General features: G+C 42.0%; 1 protein-coding gene across 1 annotated transcript in view; it reads left to right on the top strand.

Annotated features, from left to right (window-relative positions):
• The window catches only part of LOC149970086 (voltage-dependent calcium channel subunit alpha-2/delta-4-like), a 188,100-nt gene that overhangs the window by 18,456 nt on the left and 143,430 nt on the right, over nt 1–26,214 (top strand). Inside the window, exons 8-15 of the mRNA XM_090228740.1 lie at nt 4,457–4,518; nt 4,642–4,709; nt 5,200–5,245; nt 5,494–5,591; nt 5,686–5,779; nt 9,901–9,993; nt 19,020–19,037; nt 22,503–22,630. Of these exons, the coding sequence (XP_090084866.1) occupies nt 4,457–4,518; nt 4,642–4,709; nt 5,200–5,245; nt 5,494–5,591; nt 5,686–5,779; nt 9,901–9,993; nt 19,020–19,037; nt 22,503–22,630 (607 nt within the window). The remainder of the gene's footprint in view (nt 1–4,456; nt 4,519–4,641; nt 4,710–5,199; nt 5,246–5,493; nt 5,592–5,685; nt 5,780–9,900; nt 9,994–19,019; nt 19,038–22,502; nt 22,631–26,214) is intronic.

Below are 26,214 nucleotides of genomic sequence, written 5' to 3'. Positions count from 1 at the left end.
AGTTATTAACACAGCAGTAGTCCCAGTACAAGGTGACATTACATAGTTATTAACACAGCAGTAGTCCCAGTACAAGGTGACATTACATAGTTATTAACACAGCAGTAGACCCAGTACAAGGTGACATTACATAGTTATTAACACAGCAGTAGTCCCAGTACAAGGTGACATTACATAGTTATTAACACAGCAGTAGTCCCAGTACAAGGTGACATTACATAGTTATTAACACAGCAGTAGTCCCAGTACAAGGTGACATTACATAGTTATTAACACAGCAGTAGTCCCAGTACAAGGTGACATTACATAGTTATTATTAACACAGCAGTAGTCCCAGTACAAGGTGACATTACATAGTTATTATTAACATAGCAGTAGTCCCAGTACAAGGTGACATTACATAGTTATTAACACAGCAGTAGACCCAGTACAAGGTGACATTACATAGTTATTAACACAGCAGTAGTCCCAGTACAAGGTGACATTACATAGTTATTAACACAGCAGTAGTCCCAGTACAAGGTGACATTACATAGTTATTATTAACATAGCAGTAGTCCCAGTACAAGGTGACATTACATAGTTATTAACACAGCAGTAGTCCCAGTACAAGGTGACATTACATAGTTATTAACACAGCAGTAGTCCCAGTACAAGGTGACATTACATAGTTATTAACACAGCAGTAGTCCCAGTACAAGGTGACATTACATAGTTATTAACACAGCAGTAGACCCAGTACAAGGTGACATTACATAGTTATTATTAACACAGCAGTAGTCCCAGTACAAGGTGGCATTACATAGTTATTAACACAGCAGTAGACCCAGTACAAGGTGACATTACATAGTTATTAACACAGCAGTAGACCCAGTACAAGGTGACATTACATAGTTATTAACACAGCATTAGACCCAGTACAATGTGACATTACATAGTTATTAACACAGCAGTAGTCCCAGTACAAGGTGACATTACATAGTTATTATTAACACAGCAGTGTTATTAACACAGCAGTAGTCCCAGTACAAGGTGACATTACATAGTTATTAACACAGCAGTAGTCCCAGTACAAGGTGACATTACATAGTTATTCACACAGCAGTAGTCCCAGTACAAGGTGACATTACATAGTTATTAACACAGCAGTAGTCCCAGTACAAGGTGACATTGCATAGTTATTAACACAGCAGTAGTCCCAGTACAAGGTGACATTACATAGTTATTAACACAGCAGTAGTCCCAGTACAAGGTGACATTACATAGTTATTAACACAGCAGTAGACCCAGTACAAGGTGACATTACATAGTTATTAACACAGCAGTAGTCCCAGTACAAGGTGACATTACATAGTTATTATTAACACAGCAGTAGTCCTAGTACAAGGTGACATTACATAGTTATTAACACAGCAGTAGTCCCAGTACAAGGTGACATTACATAGTTATTAACACAGCAGTAGTCCCAGTACAAGGTGACATTACATAGTTATTATTAACACAGCAGTAGTCCTAGTACAAGGTGACATTACATAGTTATTAACACAGCAGTAGTCCCAGTACAAGGTGACATTACATAGTTATTAACACAGCAGTAGTCCCAGTACAAGGTGACATTACATAGTTATTATTAACACAGCAGTAGTCCCAGTACAAGGTGACATTACATAGTTATTAACACAGCAGTAGTCCCAGTACAAGGTGACATTACATAGTTATTATTAACACAGCAGTAGTCCCAGTACAAGGTGACATTACATAGTTATTATTAACACAGCAGTAGTCCCAGTACAAGGTGACATTACATATTATTAATACAGCAGTAGTCCCAGTACAAGGTGACATTACATAGTTATTATTAACACAGCAGTAGTCCCAGTACAAGGTGACATTACATAGTTATTAACACAGCAGTAGTCCCAGTACAAGGTGACATTACATAGTTATTAACACAGCAGTAGACCCAGTACAAGGTGACATTACATAGTTATTAACACAGCAGTAGTCCCAGTACAAGGTGACATTACATAGTTATTATTAACACAGCAGTAGTCCCAGTACAAGGTGACATTACATAGTTATTAACACAGCAGTAGTCCCAGTACAAGGTGACATTACATAGTTATTATTAACACAGCAGTAGTCCCAGTACAAGGTGACATTACATAGTTATTATTAACACAGCAGTAGTCCCAGTACAAGGTGACATTACATAGTTATTAACACAGCAGTAGTCCCAGTACAAGGTGACATTACATATTATTAATACAGCAGTAGTCCCAGTACAAGGTGACATTACATAGTTATTAACACAGCAGTAGTCCCAGTACAAGGTGACATTACATAGTTATTATTAACACAGCAGTAGTCCCAGTACAAGGTGACATTACATAGTTATTATTAACACAGCAGTAGTCCCAGTACAAGGTGACATTACATATTATTAATACAGCAGTAGTCCCAGTACAAGGTGACATTACATAGTTATTAACACAGCAGTAGTCCCAGTACAAGGTGACATTACATATTATTAATACAGCAGTAGTCCCAGTACAAGGTGACATTACATAGTTATTAACACAGCAGTAGTCCCAGTACAAGGTGACATTACATAGTTATTAACACAGCAGTAGTCCCAGTACAAGGTGACATTACATAGTTATTAACACAGCAGTAGTCCCAGTACAAGGTGACATTACATAGTTATTATTAACACAGCAGTAGACCCAGTACAAGGTGACATTACATAGTTATTATTAACACAGCAGTAGTCCCAGTACAAGGTGACATTACATAGTTATTAACACAGCAGTAGTCCCAGTACAAGGTGACATTACATAGTTATTATTAACACAGCAGTAGACCCAGTACAAGGTGACATTACATAGTTATTATTAACACAGCAGTAGTCCCAGTACAAGGTGACATTACATAGTTATTATTAACACAGCAGTAGTCCCAGTACAAGGTGACATTACATAGTTATTAACACAGCAGTAGTCCTAGTACAAGGTGACATTACATAGTTATTAACACAGCAGTAGACCCAGTACAAGGTGACATTACATAGTTATTAACACAGCAGTAGTCCCAGTACAAGGTGACATTACATAGTTATTAACACAGCAGTAGTCCCAGTACAAGGTGACATTACATAGTTATTAACACAGCAGTAGACCCAGTACAAGGTGACATTACATAGTTATTATTAACACAGCAGTAGTCCCAGTACAAGGTGACATTACATAGTTATTAACACAGCAGTAGTCCCAGTACAAGGTGACATTACATAGTTATTAACACAGCAGTAGTCCCAGTACAAGGTGACATTACATAGTTATTATTAACACAGCAGTAGTCCCAGTACAAGGTGACATTACATAGTTATTAACACAGCAGTAGTCCCAGTACAAGGTGACATTACATAGTTATTATTAACACAGCAGTAGTCCCAGTACAAGGTGACATTACATAGTTATTATTAACACAGCAGTAGTCCCAGTACAAGGTGACATTACATATTTATTAACACAGCAGTAGTCCCAGTACAAGGTGACATTACATAGTTATTAACACAGCAGTAGTCCCAGTACAAGGTGACATTACATAGTTATTATTAACACAGCAGTAGACCCAGTACAAGGTGACATTACATATTATTAATACAGCAGTAGTCCCAGTACAAGGTGACATTACATAGTTATTATTAACACAGCAGTAGTCCCAGTACAAGGTGACATTACATAGTTATTAACACAGCAGTAGTCCCAGTACAAGGTGACATTACATAGTTATTATTAACACAGCAGTAGTCCCAGTACAAGGTGACATTACATAGTTATTATTAACACAGCAGTAGTCCCAGTACAAGGTGACATTACATAGTTATTAACACAGCAGTAGTCCCAGTACAAGGTGACATTACATAGTTATTAACACAGCAGTAGTCCCAGTACAAGGTGACATTACATAGTTATTATTAACACAGCAGTAGTCCCAGTACAAGGTGACATTACATATTATTAACACAGCAGTAGTCCCAGTACAAGGTGACATTACATAGTTATTAACACAGCAGTAGTCCCAGTACAAGGTGACATTACATAGTTATTAACACAGCAGTAGTCCCAGTACAAGGTGACATTACATAGTTATTAACACAGCAGTAGTCCCAGTACAAGGTGACATTACATAGTTATTAACACAGCAGTAGACCCAGTACAAGGTGACATTACATAGTTATTAACACAGCAGTAGACCCAGTACAAGGTGACATTACATAGTTATTAACACAGCAGTAGTCCCAGTACAAGGTGGCATTACATAGTTATTAACACAGCAGTAGTCCCAGTACAAGGTGGCATTACATAGTTATTAACACAGCAGTAGACCCAGTACAAGGTGACATTACATAGAGCCTACTACCACCTTTAAGAGCTGTTTATTCCCCTACCAGAGAAGAGTCATGTTCCTGAAGAATGACTACTTCTACACAACCATCAACGAGACGCCGTTCAGGTTGGTCCAATCAACACGGACAGCGTAACATTCTTCTTCTATGTAGACGTCTCATAAACAGTTATAATGTGGAAAAAAAAACAACGGAAACCGTGTCAACGTGTAATGTGTGTGTCTCTACAGTCTTGGCATGGTGCTGACCAGAGGGCACGGAGAATACATCTTCATAGGGAACGTGTCTGTCAGGGAAGGTAAGTCGTCTGTCTTGAACAACAAACACTGCAGTATAACTACTAAACCAGGGTGTTTTCATCCACAGGCCTCTGCAGTATAACTACTAAACCAGGGTGTTATAACTTGTGTCCATCCACAGGCCTCTGCAGTATAACTACTAAACCAGGGTGTTATAACTTGTGTCCATCCACAGGCCTCTGCAGTTTAACTACTAAACTAGGGTGTTTTCATCCACAGGCCTCTGCAGTATAACTACTAAACCAGGGTGTTATAACTTGTGTCCATCCACAGGCCTCTGCAGTATAACTACTAAACCAGGGTGTTATAACTTGTGTCCATCCACAGGCCTCTGCAGTTTAACTACTAAACCAGGGTGTTATAACTTGTGTCCATCCACAGGCCTCTGCAGTATAACTGCTAAACCAGGGTGTTATAACTTGTTTTCATCCACAGGCCTCTGCAGTTTAACTACTAAACCAGGGTGTTATAACTTGTTTTCATCCACAGGCCTCAATGACCTGATGCAGCCAGATGTGTCCATCGCAAATGAGTGGTGAGTGTCTGACGAATCAGTCTCTCTCCCTATTCTTTCACTCACCAGCAAGCTATGGCCTGACTGGTACACTATTACTGGTGTGTGTGTGTGTGTGTGTGTGTGTGTGTGTGTGTGTGTGTGTGTGTGTGTGTGTGTGTGTGTGTGTGTCTGTGTGTGTGTGTGTCTGTGTGTCTGTGTGTCTGTGTGTCTGTCTGTCTGTCTGTCTGTCTGTCTGTCTGTCTGTCTGTCTGTCTGTCTGTCTACAGGACCTACTGTGAGACAGACATTGACCCTCACCACCGCAAGCTGACCCAGCTCCAGGCTGTGTTTCGATACCTCACAGGGAAGGAACCTGATCTGGAGTGTGAGCCACCCACAGTACATTCAGATATAAACACGCCATTTCAGAAAAGAGCCTTAGATTGACCTTTAACAGGAATCTCCTTCATGGTCTATAGGTGATGAGGAACTGTTGAGACAGACTCTGTTTGATGCTGTGGTCACAGCCCCCATGGAGGCTTACTGGACAGCATTGATGCTCAACCCATCTGGGTAATTACCATGGATACTACAATACCACACTAGTACACTACCACACTACTACACTGCTACACTACTACACCACTATACTACTATACTATTACACTACCACACTACTACACTGCTACACTACCACACTACTACACTGCTACACTACTACACCACTATGCTACTATACTATTACACTACCACACTACTACACTGCTACACTACTACACTACTACACTACTATACTACTACACTACTACACCACTATGCTACTATACTATTACACTACCACACTACTACACTGCTACACTACTACACTACTACACTACTATACTACTACACTACTACACTACTACACTACTACACCACCACACTACTACACTACTACACTACTACACCACAACACTACTACACCACCACACTACTACACTACTATACTACTACACTACTACACTACTACACTACCACACTACCACTACTACACTACTACACCACAACACTACTACACCACCACACTACTACACTACTACACTACTACACTACTACACTACTACACTACTACACTACTATACTACTACACTACTACACTACTACACTACTACACCACTATACTACTACACCACTACACTACTACACTACTACACCACTACACTACTACACTACTACACCACCACACTACTACACTACTACACTACTACACTACTACACTACTACACTACTATACTACTACACTACTACACTACTACACTACTACACCACTATACTACTACACCACTACACTACTACACTACTACACCACTACACTACTACACTACTACACTACTACACCACCACACTACTACACTACTACACTACCACACTACTACACCACCACACTACTACACTACTACACTACTACACTACTACACTACTACACTACTATACTACTACACTACTACACTACTACACTACTACACCACTATACTACTACACCACTACACTACTACACCACTACACCACCACACTACTACACTACTACACTACTACACTACTACACCACCACACTACTACACTACTACACTACTACACTACTACACTACTACACTACTATACTACTACACTACTACACTACTACACCACTATACTACTACACCACTACACTACTACACTACTACACCACTACACTACTACACTACTACACTACTACACCACTATACTACTACACTACTACACTACTACACTACTATACTACTACACTACTATACTACTACACTACTACACTACTACACTACTATACTACTACACTACTACACCACCACACTACTACACCACCACACTACTACACCACAACACTACTACACTACTACACTACTACACTACTACACCACTATACTACTACACCACTACACTACTACACCACTACACTACTACACTACTACACTACTACACTACTACACCACTACACTACTACACTACTACACTACTACACTACCACACCACAACACTACTACACCACTACACTACTACACTACTACACTGCTACACTACTACACTACTACACTACTACACTACTACACCACTATACTACTACACCACTACACTACCACACTACTACACCACCACACTACTACACTACTACACTACCACACCACAACACTACTATACTACTACACCACTACACTACCACACTACTACACTGCTACACTACTACACTACTACACTACTACACTACCACACCACAACACTACTATACTAGTACACTACCGCACTACTACACTACTACACTACTACACTACTACACCACTATACTACTACACCACTACACTACCACACTACTACACCACCACACTACTACACTACTACACTACCACACCACAACACTACTATACTACTACACCACTACACTACCACACTACCACACTGCTACACTACTACACTACTACACTACTACACTACCACACCACAACACTACTATACTACTACACCACTACACTACCACACTACTACACTGCTACACTACTACACTACTACACTACTACACTACCACACCACAACACTACTATACTAGTACACTACCGCACTACTACACTACACTTGCACAGTACCACCACTCTCTGTGGTCACATGGAGAGGCCTACCAGACAGACATGATTTTCTATCCATCTGGGTTGGTAACAGTGCTTTTTATTTTTTTAATTTTGTTTATTTCACCTTTATTTAACCAGGTAGGCTAGTTGAGAACACCTTTATTTAACCAGGTAGGCTAGTTGAGAACACCTTTATTTAACCAGGTAGGCTAGTTGAGAACAAGTTCTCATTTGCAACTGCGACCTGGCCAAGATAAAGCATAGCAGTGTGAGCAGACAACACAAAGTTACACATGGAGTAAGTAAACAATTAACAAGTCAATAACACAGTAGAAAAAAAAAGGTGAGTCTATATACATTGTGTGCAAAAAGGCATGAGAAGGTAGGCTATAACATACCATACTACTATACTACTATACTACCACACTACCATACTACCATACTACTATACCACTATACTCCACCTGGGTTGGTAACAGTGCTGTAACATACCATACTACTATACTACTATACTGCCACACTACCACACTACCATACTACTACACTACTATACTACTATACCACTATACTACTATACTACTATACTACCACACTACTACACTACTATACTACTATACTACTATACCACTATACTACCATACCACTATACTGCTATACTACCACACTACCATACTACTATACTACCATACTACTATACTGCCATACTACTGTACTACTATACTACCATGCTACTATACTCCATCTGGGTTGTAACAGTGCTGTAACATACCAGACTACTATACTCCATCTGGGTTGGTAACAGTGCTGTAACATACCAGACTATTACACTCCATCTGGGTTGGTAACAGTGCTGTAACATACCATACTACTATACTCCATCTGGGTTGGTAACAGTGCTGTAACATACCAGACTATTACACTCCATCTGGGTTGGTAACAGTGCTGTAACATACCAGACTATTACACTCCATCTGGGTTGGTAACAGTGCTGTAACATACCATACTACTATACTACCAGACTACTATAATCCATCTGGGTTGGTAACAGTGCTGTAACATACCATGCTACTATACTACCATACTACCATACCACTATACTCCATCTGGGTTGGTAACAGTGCTGTAACATACCATACTACTATACCCCATCTGGGTTGGTAACAGTGCTGTAACATACCATACTACTATACTACCAGACTACTATAATCCATCTGGGTTGGTAACAGTGCTGTAACATACCATGCTACTATACTACCATACTACCATACCACTATACTCCATCTGGGTTGGTAACAGTGCTGTAACATACCATACTACTATACCCCATCTGGGTTGGTAACAGTGCTGTAACATACCATACTACTATACCCCATCTGGGTTGGTAACAGTGCTGTAACATACCATACTACTATACCCCATCTGGGTTGGTAACAGTGCTGTAACATACCAGACTATTACACTCCATCTGGGTTGGTAACAGTGCTGTAACATACCATGCTACTATACTACCAGACTACTATACTCCTTCTGGGTTGGTAACAGTGCTGTAACATACCATGCTACTATACTACCAGACTACTATACGCCATCTGGGTTGGTAACAGTGCTGTAACATACCAGACTACTATACTACCATACTACTATACGCCTTCTGGGTTGGTAACAGTGCTGTAACATACCATACTACTATACTACTATACTACCAGACTACTATACTCCATCTGGGTTGGTAACAGTGCTGTAACATACCAGACTATTACACTCCATCTGGGTTGGTAACAGTGCTGTAACATACCAGACTACTATACTCCATCTGGGTTGGTAACAGTGCTGTAACATACCAGACTATTACACTCCATCTGGGTTGGTAACAGTGCTGTAACATACCATGCTACTATACTACCATACTACTATACTCCATCTGGGTTGGTAACAGTGCTGTAACATACCATGTTGCCAATATATCCCATATTTATTATCTGTTGATACATGTTCTACATCCTTGTTTAGATTTGAATGTATGTCTGGTTTTCAGCTGTAGTGTTACTGCCCCTCCTTGTCTCTCCTCTGTGTGTTCAGTATGGACGAGGGGGTGGAGACTGCGTTCCTGGGCACCCGGTCTGGTCTGATGAGGGTCACCAGATACGTGGGCATTGAGAAACGTGTTGCCAAGTAAGTCAGGCCTACAGTACTGAAACACACTGGGTTGTCATCTGTTGTTATACTGGGTTGTCTCTGCTGTACATAGGTGGCTACATTTATTATGAGTGGGTGAGTTGGTGAGTGAGTTGGTGGGTGGGTGAGTGAGTTGGTGGGTGGGTGAGTTGGTGGGTGGGTGAGTTGGTGAGTGAGTTGGTGGGTTGGTGAGTTGGTGAGTGAGTTGGTGAGTGAGTGAGTGAGTGAGTGAGTGAGTTGGTGGGTGGGTGGGTGAGTTGGTGGGTGGGTGAGTTGGTGGGTGAGTTGGTGAGTGAGTGAGTTGGTGAGTGAGTGAGTGAGTTGGTGGGTGGGTGAGTGAGTGAGTCCTTTGTACAGTATAACAGTCAGAAGATACCATGACTGTAGCAGGATGGCTATAAACCACTACCTGCCAAAAGGAGATTTACTCTGTTATTCAGTCTGTCTGTAGAAACTGACTAGTCTGTCTGTAGCCTACTCTACTCTGTTATTCAGTCTGTCTGTAGAAACTGACTAGTCTTTCTACAGCGTACTCTACTCTCAGAGAGACTCTTATCTCTCCAGTAACTGTCCTTGTTAGGGCTCTTCAGGACTCTTCCCTGGCAGTGCCCGCTTGCCAGGCAGGGTTTAGGCTCAGAGTGACTGACACCGCAACATAATCCCACTAGCTATCAGTCATCTGATTGCGCCCGTTACTCATTGTGTAATTCTCCTCTGTGAGGGGGAGTTGTGGGCCAGCAGCTCTTTGTTGACCTTAACAGGTGTATGTCTAGAGTGTCTACAGGGTCCATTAGGAGGCTCTGTGTTTGATGGGTCTGAAGATATCAGCCTGGAGACTGACTGAGTCACCCTATTCCATATGGGCAGTACTTTTGACCGGGCCCTATGGACTCTGGTTTAGAGGTAGTGTATTATATAGGCCCTATGGACTCTGGTTTAGAGGTAGTGTATTATATATGGACTCTGGTTTAGAGGTAGTGTATTATATAGGCCCTATGGACTCTGGTTTAGAGGTAGTGTATTATATATGGACTCTGGTTTAGAAGTAGTGTATTATATATGGACTCTGGTTTAGAGGTAGTGTATTATATATGGACTCTGGTTTAGAAGTAGTGTATTATATATGGACTCTGGTTTAGAGGTAGTGTATTATATAGGCCCTATGGACTCTGGTTTAGAGGTAGTGTATTATATAGGCCCTATAGACTCTGGTTTAGAGGTAGTGTATTATATATGGACTCTGGTTTAGAAGTAGTGTATTATATAGGCCCTATAGACTCTGGTTTAGAGGTAGTGTATTATATATGGACTCTGGTTTAGAAGTAGTGTATTATATATGGACTCTGGTTTAGAGGTAGTGTATTATATAGGCCCTATGGACTCTGGTTTAGAGGTAGTGTATTATATATGGACTCTGGTTTAGAAGTAGTGTATTATATATGGACTCTGGTTTAGAGGTAGTGTATTATATAGGCCCTATGGACTCTGGTTTAGAGGTAGTGTATTATATAGGCCCTATAGACTCTGGTTTAGAGGTAGTGTATTATATATGGACTCTGGTTTAGAAGTAGTGTATTATATAGGCCCTATAGACTCTGGTTTAGAGGTAGTGTATTATATATGGACTCTGGTTTAGAAGTAGTGTATTATATATGGACTCTGGTTTAGAGGTAGTGTATTATATAGGCCCTATGGACTCTGGTTTAGAGGTAGTGTATTATATAGGCCCTATGGACTCTGGTTTAGAGGTAGTGTATTATATAGGCCCTATGGACTCTGGTTTAGAGGTAGTGTATTATATATGGACTCTGGTTTAGAGGTAGTGTATTATATATGGACTCTGGTTTAGAGGTAGTGTATTATATAGGCCCTATGGACTCTGGTTTAGAGGTAGTGTATTATATAGGCCCTATGGACTCTGGTTTAGAGGTAGTGTATTATATAGGCCCTATGGACTCTGGTTTAGAGGTAGTGTATTATATATGGACTCTGGTTTAGAGGTAGTGTATTATATAGGCCCTATGGACTCTGGTTTAGAGGTAGTGTATTATATATGGACTCTGGTTTAGAAGTAGTGTATTATATATGGACTCTGGTTTAGAGGTAGTGTATTATATATGGACTCTGGTTTAGAGGTAGTGTATTATATAGGCCCTATGGACTCTGGTTTAGAGGTAGTGTATTATATAGGCCCTATAGACTCTGGTTTAGAGGTAGTGTATTATATATGGACTCTGGTTTAGAAGTAGTGTATTATATAGGCCCTATAGACTCTGGTTTAGAGGTAGTGTATTATATATGGACTCTGGTTTAGAAGTAGTGTATTATATATGGACTCTGGTTTAGAGGTAGTGTATTATATAGGCCCTATGGACTCTGGTTTAGAGGTAGTGTATTATATATGGACTCTGGTTTAGAAGTAGTGTATTATATAGGTCCTATGGACTCTGGTTTAGAGGTAGTGTATTATAAAGGCCCTATGGACTCTGGTTTAGAGGTAGTGTATTATATATGGACTCTGGTTTAGAGGTAGTGTATTATATAGGCCCTATGGACTCTGGTTTAGAGGTAGTGTATTATATAGGCCCTATGGACTCTGGTTTAGAGGTAGTGTATTATATAGGCCCTATAGACTCTGGTTTAGAGGTAGTGTATTATATATGGACTCTGGTTTAGAAGTAGTGTATTATATATGGACTCTGGTTTAGAGGTAGTGTATTATATAGGCCCTATGGACTCTGGTTTAGAGGTAGTGTATTATATATGGACTCTGGTTTAGAGGTAGTGTATTATATAGGCCCTATGGACTCTGGTTTAGAGGTAGTGTATTATATAGGCCCTATGGACTCTGGTTTAGAGGTAGTGAATTATATATGGACTCTGGTTTAGAGGTAGTGTATTATATAGGCCCTATAGACTCTGGTTTAGAGGTAGTGTATTATATATGGACTCTGGTTTAGAAGTAGTGTATTATATAGGCCCTATAGACTCTGGTTTAGAGGTAGTGTATTATATAGGCCCTATGGACTCTGGTTTAGAGGTAGTGTATTATATATGGACTCTGGTTTAGAGGTAGTGTATTATATAGGCCCTATAGACTCTGGTTTAGAGGTAGTGTATTATATATGGACTCTGGTTTAGAGGTAATGAATTATATATGGACTCTGGTTTAGAGGTAGTGTATTATATAGGCCCTATAGACTCTGGTTTAGCGGTAGTGTATTATATATGGACTCTGGTTTAGAAGTAGTGTATTATATATGGACTCTGGTTTAGAGGTAATGAATTATATATGGACTCTGGTTTAGAGGTAGTGTATTATATAGGCCCTATAGACTCTGGTTTAGAGGTAGTGTATTATATATGGACTCTGGTTTAGAAGTAGTGTATTATATATGGACTCTGGTTTAGAGGTAGTGTATTATATATGGACTCTGGTTTAGAGGTAGTGTATTATATATGGACTCTGGTTTAGAGGTAGTGTATTATATATGGACTCTGGTTTAGAGGTAGTGTATTATATATGGACTCTGGTTTAGAGGTAGTGTATTATATATGGACTCTGGTTTAGAGGTAGTGTATTATATATGGACTCTGGTTTAGAAGTAGTGTATTATATATGGACTCTGGTTTAGAGGTAGTGTATTATATATGGACTCTGGTTTAGAAGTAGTGTATTATAAAGGTCCTATGGACTCTGGTTTAGAAGTAGTGTATTATATATGGACTCTGGTCTAGAGGTAGTGTATTATATATGGACTCTGGTTTAGAGGTAGTGTATTATATATGGACTCTGGTTTAGAGGTAGTGTATTATATATGGACTCTGGTTTAGAGGTAGTGTATTATATATGGACTCTGGTTTAGAGGTAGTGTATTATATATGGACTCTGGATTAGAAGTAGTGTATTATATATGGACTCTGGTTGAGGTAGTGTATTATATATGGACTCTGGTTGAGGTAGTGTATTATATAGGGATTAGAGTAGCATTTGGGACCCATCCGTTTGATTTGAAATTTGTTTTGAAAACGTACTTGCCGACTCTGCAAAATGGAGAGTCCCTCTTACAGCGCTGGTGGACAGGGATGGTGGACAGGGATGGTGGACAGGGATGGTGGACAGGGATGGTGGACAGGGATGGTGGACAGGGATGGTGGACAGGGATGGTGGACAGGGAGGGTGGACAGGGATGGTTGACAGGGATGGTTGACAGGGATGGTGGACAGGGATGGTGGACAGGGATGGTGGACAGGGATGGTGGACAGGGATGGTGGACAGGGTTGGTGGACAGGGAGGGTGGACAGGGATGGTTGACAGAGATGGTGGACAGGGATGGTGGACAGGGATGGTTGACAGGGATGGTGGACAGGGAGGGTGGACAGGGATGGTGGACAGGGATGGTGGACAGGGATGGTGGACAGGGAGGGTGGACAGGGATGGTTGACAGGGATGGTTGACAGGGATGGTGGACAGGGATGGTGGACAGGGATGGTTGACAGGGATGGTGGACAGGGAGGGTGGACAGGGATCGTTGACAGGAATGGTGGACAGGGATGGTGGACAGGGATGGTTGACAGGGATGGTGGAGAGGGAGGGTGGACAGGGAGGGTGGACAGGGATGGTGGACAGGGATGGTTGACAGGGATGGTGGACAGGGATGGTGGACAGGGATGGTTGACAGGGATGGTGGACAGGGATGGTGGACAGGGATGGTTGACAGGGATGGTGGACAGGGATGGTGGACAGGGATGGTGGACAGGGATGGTGGACAGGGATGGTGGACAGGGAGGGTGGACAGGGATGGTTGACAGGGATGGTTGACAGGGATGGTGGACAGGGATGGTGGACAGGGATGGTTGACAGGGATGGTGGACAGGGAGGGTGGACAGGGATGGTTGACAGGGATGGTGGACAGGGATGGTGGACAGGGATGGTTGACAGGGATGGTGGACAGGGAGGGTGGACAGGGAGGGTGGACAGGGATGGTGGACAGGGATGGTTGACAGGGATGGTGGACAGGGATGGTGGACAGGGATGGTTGACAGGGATGGTGGACAGGGAGGGTGGACAGGGAGGGTGGACAGGGATGGTAGACAGGGATGGTGGACAGGGATGGTGGACAGGGATGGTTGACAGGGATGGTGGACAGGGAGGGTGGACAGGGAGGGTGGACAGGGATGGTAGACAGGGATGGTGGACAGGGATGGTGGACAGGGATGGTGGACAGGGAGGGTGGACAGGGAGGGTGGACAGGGATGGTGGACAGGGATGGTGGACAGGGATGGTGGACAGGGATGGTGGACAGGGATGGTGGACAGGGATGGTGGACAGGGATGGCCGGGTTATTGCTCTTATTGCTGAGGGACGTGTTTGTGTTGTTTCTTTTGTGGAGATATTACCCCTTGAATTGATATTACCTATAGCCCCTTGAATTGATATTACATTCAGAAATATGCTCCTGTGGACTATCATGGCCCTCTAGTGGGTGATGAAGGTACTGCCGGGTCCACTGGCGGTTGGTGGAACCTTAATTGGGGAGGACAGGCTTGTGGTACTGGCTGGAGCGACATTAGTGGAATGGTATCACATATATCAATCACACGGTTTCCATGTGTTTGAGGCCATTCCATTCGCTCCTTCCAGACATTATTATGAGTCGTCCTCCCCTCAGCAGCCTCCTCTGGTCAGGGCATCTAGGTTGTCCAATACAGTAGAGGAGAGTGGGGTAAGATGAGACATTCTTTACATTCAGCATCACTCTGTCATAGGAAAGTAAAGTTACAGTAAACATATCTTGTCTGCAGGACAGGGTAAATTAAGCCATCTACAAATGTCTGTACAGAATATTACCACTACCATTTTAAAACCATGTCTTATCTTTATTTCTTAAACACAATTCGTCACAATTGCTTTTTTTGTGTGTCTTTTTATGGCTCTTTTAACACAGGCTTAATACCTAACAAACACTTTGTGATTTGTAAGCTCTTTTAACACAGGCTTCATACCTAACAAACACTTTGTGATTTGTAAGCACTTTTAACACAGGCTTCATACCTAACAAACACTTTGTGATTTGTAATCACTTTTAACACAGGCTTCATACCTAACAAACACTTTGTGATTTGTAAGCTCTTTTAACACAGGCTTCATACCTAACAAACACTTTGTGATTTGTAAGCACTTTTAACACAGGCTTCATACCTAACAAACACTTTGTGATTTGTAAGCACTTTTAACACAGGCTTCATACCTAACAAACACTTTGTGATTTGTAATCACTTTTAACCCAGGCTTCATACCTAACAAACACTTTGTGATTTGTAAGCACTTTTAACACAGGCCCTGTTGTTACCTCATATCCCAGAGATAGTACCTTGCATTACGCCTGGGAAGAAAACACTTACATTTGATCAATTTACCTCATGGCCATTGGCTCAATTTACCCCATGGCCATTGGCTCAATTTACCTCATGGCCATTGGCTCAACTTACCTCATGGTCATTGGCTCAATTTACCTCATGGCCATTGGCTCAATTTACCCCATGGCCATTGGCTCAACTTACCTCATGGCCATTGGCTCAACTTACCTCATGGTCATTGGCTCAATTTACCTCATGGCCATTGGCTCAATTTACCCCATGGCCATTGGCTCAATTTACCTCATGGCCATTGGCTCAATTTACCCCATGGCCATTGGCTCAACTTACCTCATGGCCATTGGCTCAACTTACCTCATGGTCATTGGCTCAATTTACCTCATGGCCATTGGCTCAATTTACCTCATGGCCATTGGCTCAATTTACCTCATGGCCATTGGCTCAATTTACCCCATGGCCATTGGCTCAATTTACCTCATGGCCATTGGCTCAATTTACCTCATGGCCATTGGCTCAACTTACCTCATGGCCATTGGCTCAATTTACCTCATGGTCATTGGCTCAATTTACCTCATGGTCATTGGCTCAATTTACCTCATGGTCATTGGCTCAATTTACCCCATGGTCATTGGCTCAATTTACCTCATGGTCATTGGCTCAATTTACCTCATGGTCATTGGCTCAATTTACCTCATGGTCATTGGCTCAATTTACCTCATGGTCATTGGCTCAATTTACCTCATGGTCATTGGCTCAATTTACCTCATGGTCATTGGCTCAATTTACCTCATGGTCATTGGCTCAATTTACCTCATGGCCATTGGCTCAATTTACCCCATGGTCATTGGCTCAATTTACCTCATGGCCATTGGCTCAATTTACCCCATGGTCATTGGCTCAATTTACCTCATGGTCATTGGCTCAATTTACCCCATGGTCATTGGCTCAATTTACCCCATGGTCATTGGCTCAATTTACCTCATGGCCATTGGCTCAATTTACCCCATGGCCATTGGCTCAATTTACCTCATGGTCATTGGCTCAATTTACCTCATGGCCATTGGCTCAATTTACCCCATGGTCATTGGCTCAATTTACCTCATGGCCATTGGCTCAATTTACCCCATGGTCATTGGCTCAATTTACCCCATGGCCATTGGCTCAATTTACCCCATGGTCATTGGCTCAATTTACCTCATGGCCATTGGCTCAATTTACCCCATGGTCATTGGCTCAATTTACCTCATGGCCATTGGCTCAATTTACCCCATGGCCATTGGCTCAATTTACCTCATGGCCATTGGCTCAATTTACCTCATGGCCATTGGCTCAATTTACCTCATGGCCATTGGCTCAACTTACCTCATGGCCATTGGCTCAACTTACCTCATGGCCATTGGCTCAATTTACCTCATGGCCATTGGCTCAATTTACCCCATGGCCATTGGCTCAATTTACCTCATGGTCATTGGCTCAATTTACCTCATGACCATTGGCTCAATTTACCTCATGGCCATTGGCTCAACTTACCCCATGGCCATTGGCTCAATTTACCTCATGGCCATTGGCTCAACTTACCTCATGGCCATTGGCTCAATTTACCTCATGGCCATTGGCTCAACTTACCCCATGGCCATTGGCTCAACTTACCCCATGGCCATTGGCTCAATTTACCTCATGGCCATTGGCTCAACTTACCCCATGGCCATTGGCTCAACTTACCCCATGGCCATTGGCTCAACTTACCCCATGGCCATTGGCTCAATTTACCTCATGGCCATTGGCTCAACTTACCTCATGGCCATTGGCTCAACTTACCCCATGGCCATTGGCTCAATTTACCTCATGGCCATTGGCTCAACTTACCCCATGGCCATTGGCTCAACTTACCCCATGGCCATTGGCTCAACTTACCTCATGGCCATTGGCTCAACTTACCCCATGGCCATTGGCTCAATTTACCTCATGGCCATTGGCTCAATTTACCCCAAGGCAGACATTTTGACTATATTAGCCCACACAGCTACAGCTACAATGATGACCTTTCATGTCAGGTTTAGGACCTCATGTTGAAGCTGATATAGACCCCCACTGATGCATAGAACAATCCTAAAACGATCTACTTAGTTTTAGATACCAGCATTATGAAACCTACTGTATAACAACACATTTGACTTGGGGAAAGTCTTTGTTTTTTGACCTACTGTAACTTCCTTACCCCTTTTCCCATGTGGTTTCTTCCTTCACTGACTCCATGAAATGAAGACCTCTTCCTAAATATTTGGTTAAATTATTAATGTGGTGTATTGTTTCCTAGAAAGAAGGGTGGCTCAATTTACCCTTTTGGCTCAATTTACCCCTTTAGCTCAATTTACCCATTTGGCTCAATTTACCCCTTTGGCTCAATTTACCCCTTTGGCTCAATTTACCACATGGATCAATTTACCCCTTTGGCTCAATTTACCCATTTGGCTCAATTTACCCCTTTGGCTCAATTTACCCCACTCTCCCCTCTACACACTGCTTCAACAACAATTGTTCTTCTGACATGGTTGCTTTCTGAATCTGGCTAACTCTCTGTATTTTACCATGTACCCCTCACCCCTTCTTGTGACCTGTGACCCTCCCAACTCCTGTGTTTCCAGACCAAAGGTCTTCTCCAAGTCAGTACATGACAGAAAATGACCTGATTTTGGTTCATTTTGGTCTTAAAGGTTTATTTTCGTTGCAAAAAGCAAGCTTCAATGGACCGGCTTCTGCATCTCTATCCCTTGCAGAAGCAAAGCTTTTAACTAGGACCAAGACAGTAGATTATAATCCTGTAGATCATTTTAACTAGGACCAAGACAGTAGATTATAATCCTGTAGATCATTTTAACTAGGACCAAGACAGTAGATTATAATCCTGTAGATCATTTTAACTAGGACCAAGACAGTAGATTATAATCCTGTAGATCATTTTAACTAATACCGAGACAGTAGATTATAATCCTGTAGGTCATTTTAACTAGGACCAAGACAGTAGATTATAATCCTGTAGATCATTTTAACTAGGACCAAGACAGTAGATTATAATCCTGTAGATCATTTTAACTAGGACCAAGACAGTAGATTATAATCCTGTAGGTCATTTTAACTAGGACCAAGACAGTAGATTATAATCCTGTAGGTCATTTTAACTAGGACCAAGACAGTAGATTATAATCCTGTAGATCCCATCCCAGCGATAATGCCTTGCATTACACACGGCAAGAAAACCCTTCAATTTGCTCAACTTGCCATTGGCTCAATCATTGGCTCAATTTACCCCAAACATTTTGACTATATTAGCCCACGCAGCTACAGCTATAAGAATGGTCTTTCATGCCAGGTTTAAGTCCTCATATTAAAGTTTATATAGACCCCAACTAATGTATAGAACAATCTTAAAATGATCTACTTTGGTTTAGTTAAAGCTTTTAACTAATACCGAGACAGTAGATTTTAATCCTGTTGATCATTTTAACTAGGACAAAGACAGTAGATTATAATCCTGTAGGTCATTTTAACTAGGACCAAAACAGATTAGAATCCTGTAGGTCATTTTAACTAGGACCAAGACAGTAGATTATAATCCTGTAGATCATTTTAACTAGGACCAAGACAGTAGATTATAATCCTGTAGATCATTTTAACTAGGACCAAGACAGTAGATTATAATCCTGCAGGTCATTTTAACTAGGACCAAGACAGTAGATTATAATCCTGTAGATCATTTTAACTAGGACCATGACAGTAGATTATAATCCTGTAGATCATTTTAACTAGGACCAAGACAGTAGATTATAATCCTGCAGGTCATTTTAACTAGGACCAAGACAGTAGATTATAATCCTGTAGATCATTTTAACTAGGACCAAGACAGTAGATTATAATCCTGTAGATCATTTTAACTAGGACCAAGACAGTAGATTATAATCCTGCAGGTCATTTTAACTAGGACCAAGACAGTAGATTATAATCCTGCAGGTCATTTTAACTAGGACCAAGACAGTAGATTATAATCCTGTAGATCATTTTAACTAGGACCAAGACAGTAGATTATAATCCTGTAGATCATTTTAACTAGGACCAAGACAGTAGATTATAATCCTGCAGGTCATTTTAACTAGGACCAAGACAGTAGATTATAATCCTGTAGATCATTTTAACTAGGACCAAGACAGTAGATTATAATCCTGCAGGTCATTTTAACTAGGACCAAGACAGTAGATTATAATCCTGCAGGTCATTTTAACTAGGACCAAGACAGTAGATTATAATCCTGCAGGTCATTTTAACTAGGACCAAGACAGTAGATTATAATCCTGTAGATCATTTTAACTAGGACCAAGACAGTAGATTATAATCCTGTAGATCATTTTAACTAGGACCAAGACAGTAGATTATAATCCTGCAGGTCATTTTAACTAGGACCAAGACAGTAGATTATAATCCTGTAGATCATTTTAACTAGGACCAAGACAGTAGATTATAATCCTGCAGGTCATTTTAACTAGGACCAAGACAGTAGATTATAATCCTGCAGGTCATTTTAACTAGGACCAAGACAGTAGATTATAATCCTGTAGGTCATTTTAACTAGGACCAAGACAGTAGATTATAATCCTGTAGATCCCATCCCAGCGATAATGCCTTGCATTACACACGGCAAGAAAACCCTTCAATTTGCTCAACTTGCCATTGGCTCAATCATTGGCTCAATTTACCCCAAACATTTTGACTATATTAGCCCACGCAGCTACAGCTATAAGAATGGTCTTTCATGCCAGGTTTAAGTCCTCATATTAAAGTTTATATAGACCCCAACTAATGTATAGAACAATCTTAAAATGATCTACTTTGGTTTAGTTAAAGCTTTTAACTAATACCGAGACAGTAGATTTTAATCCTGTTGATCATTTTAACTAGGACAAAGACAGTAGATTATAATCCTGTAGGTCATTTTAACTAGGACCAAAACAGATTAGAATCCTGTAGGTCATTTTAACTAGGACCAAGACAGTAGATTATAATCCTGTAGATCATTTTAACTAGGACCAAGACAGTAGATTATAATCCTGTAGATCATTTTAACTAGGACCAAGACAGTAGATTATAATCCTGCAGGTCATTTTAACTAGGACCAAGACAGTAGATTATAATCCTGTAGATCATTTTAACTAGGACCATGACAGTAGATTATAATCCTGTAGATCATTTTAACTAGGACCAAGACAGTAGATTATAATCCTGCAGGTCATTTTAACTAGGACCAAGACAGTAGATTATAATCCTGTAGATCATTTTAACTAGGACCAAGACAGTAGATTATAATCCTGTAGATCATTTTAACTAGGACCAAGACAGTAGATTATAATCCTGCAGGTCATTTTAACTAGGACCAAGACAGTAGATTATAATCCTGCAGGTCATTTTAACTAGGACCAAGACAGTAGATTATAATCCTGTAGATCATTTTAACTAGGACCAAGACAGTAGATTATAATCCTGTAGATCATTTTAACTAGGACCAAGACAGTAGATTATAATCCTGCAGGTCATTTTAACTAGGACCAAGACAGTAGATTATAATCCTGTAGATCATTTTAACTAGGACCAAGACAGTAGATTATAATCCTGCAGGTCATTTTAACTAGGACCAAGACAGTAGATTATAATCCTGCAGGTCATTTTAACTAGGACCAAGACAGTAGATTATAATCCTGTAGGTCATTTTAACTAGGACCAAGACAGTAGATTATAATCCTGTAGGTCATTTTAACTAGGACCAAGACAGTAGATTATAATCCTGTAGATCATTTTAACTAGGACCAAGACAGTAGATAATAATCCTGCAGGTCATTTTAACTAGGACCAAGACAGTAGATTATAATCCTGTAGATCCCAGCCTGCCTTCCTCGCTCTGCACTGGCTTCTTGATTTCAACATTTTGGCAACACTTTATGAAAGCTTTCACTAAAAAGACTTTTAAACGCTTATAGATGTTTACAAATGCTCATAAATGTTTTTTTATATATTTGATTGATTACTTAAATCAATAAGTAATAATTTGTATCGGTGTTACACCCAATTCTGACCCCTCACAGGAAATTCCTGTCTCCGTCGGACAAAGAGAACATCTTTACGATGGACCACTTCCCCGTGTGGTATCGCCGCGCTGCAGAGTACCCCGCCGGCAAGTTCCTGTACTACATCCCCAAGGAGGACACCAGAGGTAGGGACTACTTTCTCTCTGCTCCACCACACACTGTTGTGATTGTCTTGTAACATTACAATAACTACCTTATTTATACCCATATGGAGTCTGGGACAACAACTGAACAATTACACCAGGAGTAGGAACTACTTTCTACTTTCAGAGGTAGGGACTACTTTCTACTTTCAGAGGTAGGGACTACTTTCTCTCTGCTCCACCACACACTGTTGTGATTGTCTTGTAACATTACAATAACCACCTTATTTATACCCATATGGAGTCTGGGACAACAACTGAACAGTTACACCAGGAGTAGGAACTACTTTCTACTTTCAGAGGTAGGGACTACTTTCTACTTTCAGAGGTAGGGACTACTTTCTCTCTGTTCTCCCACTCTGTCGCCAGGGCAAGTTGGCCAGTTAATCAATAAATGCCATTAAGCGAAGACTTTTATCCAAAAGGATGAAAACGCCATGCTCTACCAACTGAGCTACAGAGGATCAATAGCTGTCCGGTTTGTGATTGTCTTGTCAAAGTACAATAACCACCTAATACAATGTCCTTGTGGAGTTTAAATAAACTGAATAGATACACCAAAGGTAGGGACTACTTTCTCTCTGCTCCCACGCAGATACAGTCGCCATGGCAACCCCCCAGCCTAGCAACCGCCAGCAGGGACAGACAGCGAGCCCCTTTATCTAGGCGGTGTCCCGAGTGGCACCCTATTCCCCATGTAGTGCACTACTTTTGTCCAGGGTTCACAGAGACCCACAGGGAATAGGGTAGCATTTGGGATCCATATTTACTCTCTAAACATTATTCAGCAGCTACCTTAGTGGCTGTGGTGAATTTCCATTTTTATAAACCCAGACACGATCAATAGCTTTCCTGTTTGTGATTGTCTTGTAACAGAACAATAAGCACCTAACACAGACAGTCTGGGACTAAAGCACAACAGTACAGGGAGATGTAACATCTATTCTGTCTGGTGTGACGGCAGGGTGTATGTGTAGGTTGGTCACAGACCTAATCACCATCATCACATGTAAATCCTTCTTTGTGAAAGTGTCGGTTGGGGATCTTAGTATGTTGGTAGGACATTACCCATGGTATGAGGGTATAGACAGTCAACTCTATTAAAGGACTTTTAACGTGGTGGTCTCTGCCGTGTCCCTGTGAGGCCACTGAAAGAGTCCTGGTCTGGTGTCCTCATCAGATGTGTTCAGGGACCATAATGTCCCCCAGTGTAGTTGTGTGATGTGGTGGCCTCTGAAAGAGTCCTGCATGGTGTCCTCATCAGATGTGTTCAGGGACTATGAGGAGGACCACAGCGCCACCTCCAGCCCGGATGACCTTGCGCAGGAGGACGAGGAGGGTATTTCAATTAAACAGCCCGTCTCTACCTGGCTCCCCTACCGGCATGTCTCACAGTCCCTTCTCTCTCTTTCTCTCATCTCTCTTTCTCCTTTTTCTCTCTCTCTCGGCTTCTACCTGTCTTTACCTCTCTCCATCTCTCTGTCTCGATTCCAAACACTATCTCTCTCCTACTCTCTTTCTCTCTCTGTCTCTCTCTTTCTGTCTCTCTATTTATCTCTATCCAATCATCTTCCTCTCTCTCTCTCTCTCTCTCTCTCTCTCTCTCTCTCTCTCTCTCTCTCTGTCTCTCTCTCTGTCTCTCTCGCTGCCTCTCTCTCTCTATTTCTCTCTGTTTCTCTCTCTGTCTCTGTCTCTCTCTCTCTCTCTCTCTCTCTGTCTCTCTCACTCTCTGTCTCTCTCTCTCTCTCTCTCTCTCGCTCTCTGTCTCTCTCTCTCTCTCTCTCGCTGCACGAGTCCTCTCTACATTGTGTAGGCTGTAGTGTCACTGTTAGCAGCAGAGCTGAACTGCATGGTCTTGTTGTGAAGTCAGTAATATAGCTCTCCATTTTCTCTCCTGACGTCTATGGGATGATGAATGTGGGCGGGGGAGGGCACGGGGAGTCAAGGAGGAGATGAAGGACATTTCATTATGTGTCTCTAAGTACATCGCTTAGAGTATGAATTGACCATTTCATCTAGTAGACAGACAGACAGACACTTGTGTTAGACAGTGGGTTGTCTCTGCTGTAAAGCAGGCCTGGGGAGCCTTAACATTCAACCATGTAGTGTCTGTCTGTCTCTACTGACATCCCTGCAGCTCAAAGCCTGATATCAATCCCCCCGGTGAGACAGTACAGACGGACGGATGGGCAGACAGACAGACGGACGGATGGGCAGACAAACAGACAGACAGATAGATGGGCAGACAGGCAGACAGACGGGCAGGCAGACAGACAGACAGACGGGCAGGCAGGCAGACAGACAGACGGCCGGGCGGGCAGACAGACAGACAGACGGGCAGACGGGCAGGCAGACAGATAAACGGACAGATAGACAGGCAGGCAGACAGATAGACGGGCAGACAGACAGACGGACAGGTAGACAGATAGACGGGCAGGCAGACAGATAGACGGGCAGGCAGACAGATAGACAGACAGACGGATAGACGGGCAGGCAGAAAGATAGGCAGGCAGGCAGGCAGGCAGGCAGGCAGGCAGGCAGGCAGGCAGGCAGGCAGGCAGGCAGGCAGACAGACAGACATAGCCTTGTAACCAGGGAAACCAGGCATGACACCCTCTTCATTTACAACTACAAGCAGTTAACACAGCACCTCTACCCCACAGGGGGTTGGTGGCACCTTAATTGGGGAGGACTGGGCTCGTGGTAATGGCTGGACCGGAATCAGTGGAATGGTATCAAATACATCAGACACATGGTTTCCATGGTTTCCAAGTGTTTGATAACATTCCATTCGCTCCGTTCCAGCCACTATTATGAGCCGTCCTCCCCTCAGCAGCCTCCACTGATCCACCCACACACACACACACACACACACACACACACACACACACACACACACACACACACACACACACACACACACACACACACACTTACAAAATAAATATGACACGCTAGTATTTAATTTACATTGTAAATATTGATTGTAAATGGATGGCACACACACACACACACACACACACACACACACACACACACACACACACACACACACACACACACACACACACGATGAGTCACCAGTCACAGAGTCATTCATTGAGGCTAATTAGATTTACTCACATTGTTTGTATCACGGTAATACAGTGTTATTTCCCTGACAGTGAATGGATAGATTGCATGAGTGAGTGTTGTCATGGTTGCATCCCAAATACCATCCTATACCCTTTACAGTGCACTACTGTGGACCGGGGCTCATAGGGAATGAGGTGCCATGGGTCGCACACCATGTCACATTGAATTGCATGACATTAACGTGGCATTTATGCAGAGTTCATAAATGATCTGCCTGTTTGAATCATTTAGTGTAAAGTCCGGCCTGCTGTAATGGATGGAGGGCCTCAGACATAACACACGGGTTTGAATGTCTGGCTGTTTTCTTAACGTGGTTCTGGGGAGGTCTGCACGGTTTAGTCCCGACACATGTTATTCACACCTAATCAACTAATAATAAAATCAACAAATGGTTTTGTCGCTAACCGAAAGCGTTGCTATCAAGTCCTTGA

This window comes from Oncorhynchus mykiss, unplaced genomic scaffold, assembly GCF_057628025.1.
Source record: "Oncorhynchus mykiss isolate SJ-2025 unplaced genomic scaffold, ASM5762802v1 scaffold96, whole genome shotgun sequence".
In the NCBI taxonomy this organism is placed as follows: Eukaryota; Metazoa; Chordata; class Actinopteri; order Salmoniformes; family Salmonidae; genus Oncorhynchus; species Oncorhynchus mykiss.
The sequence above is the reverse complement of the archived record's forward strand: the minus strand, read 5'-3'. Positions and strand labels throughout refer to the sequence as shown.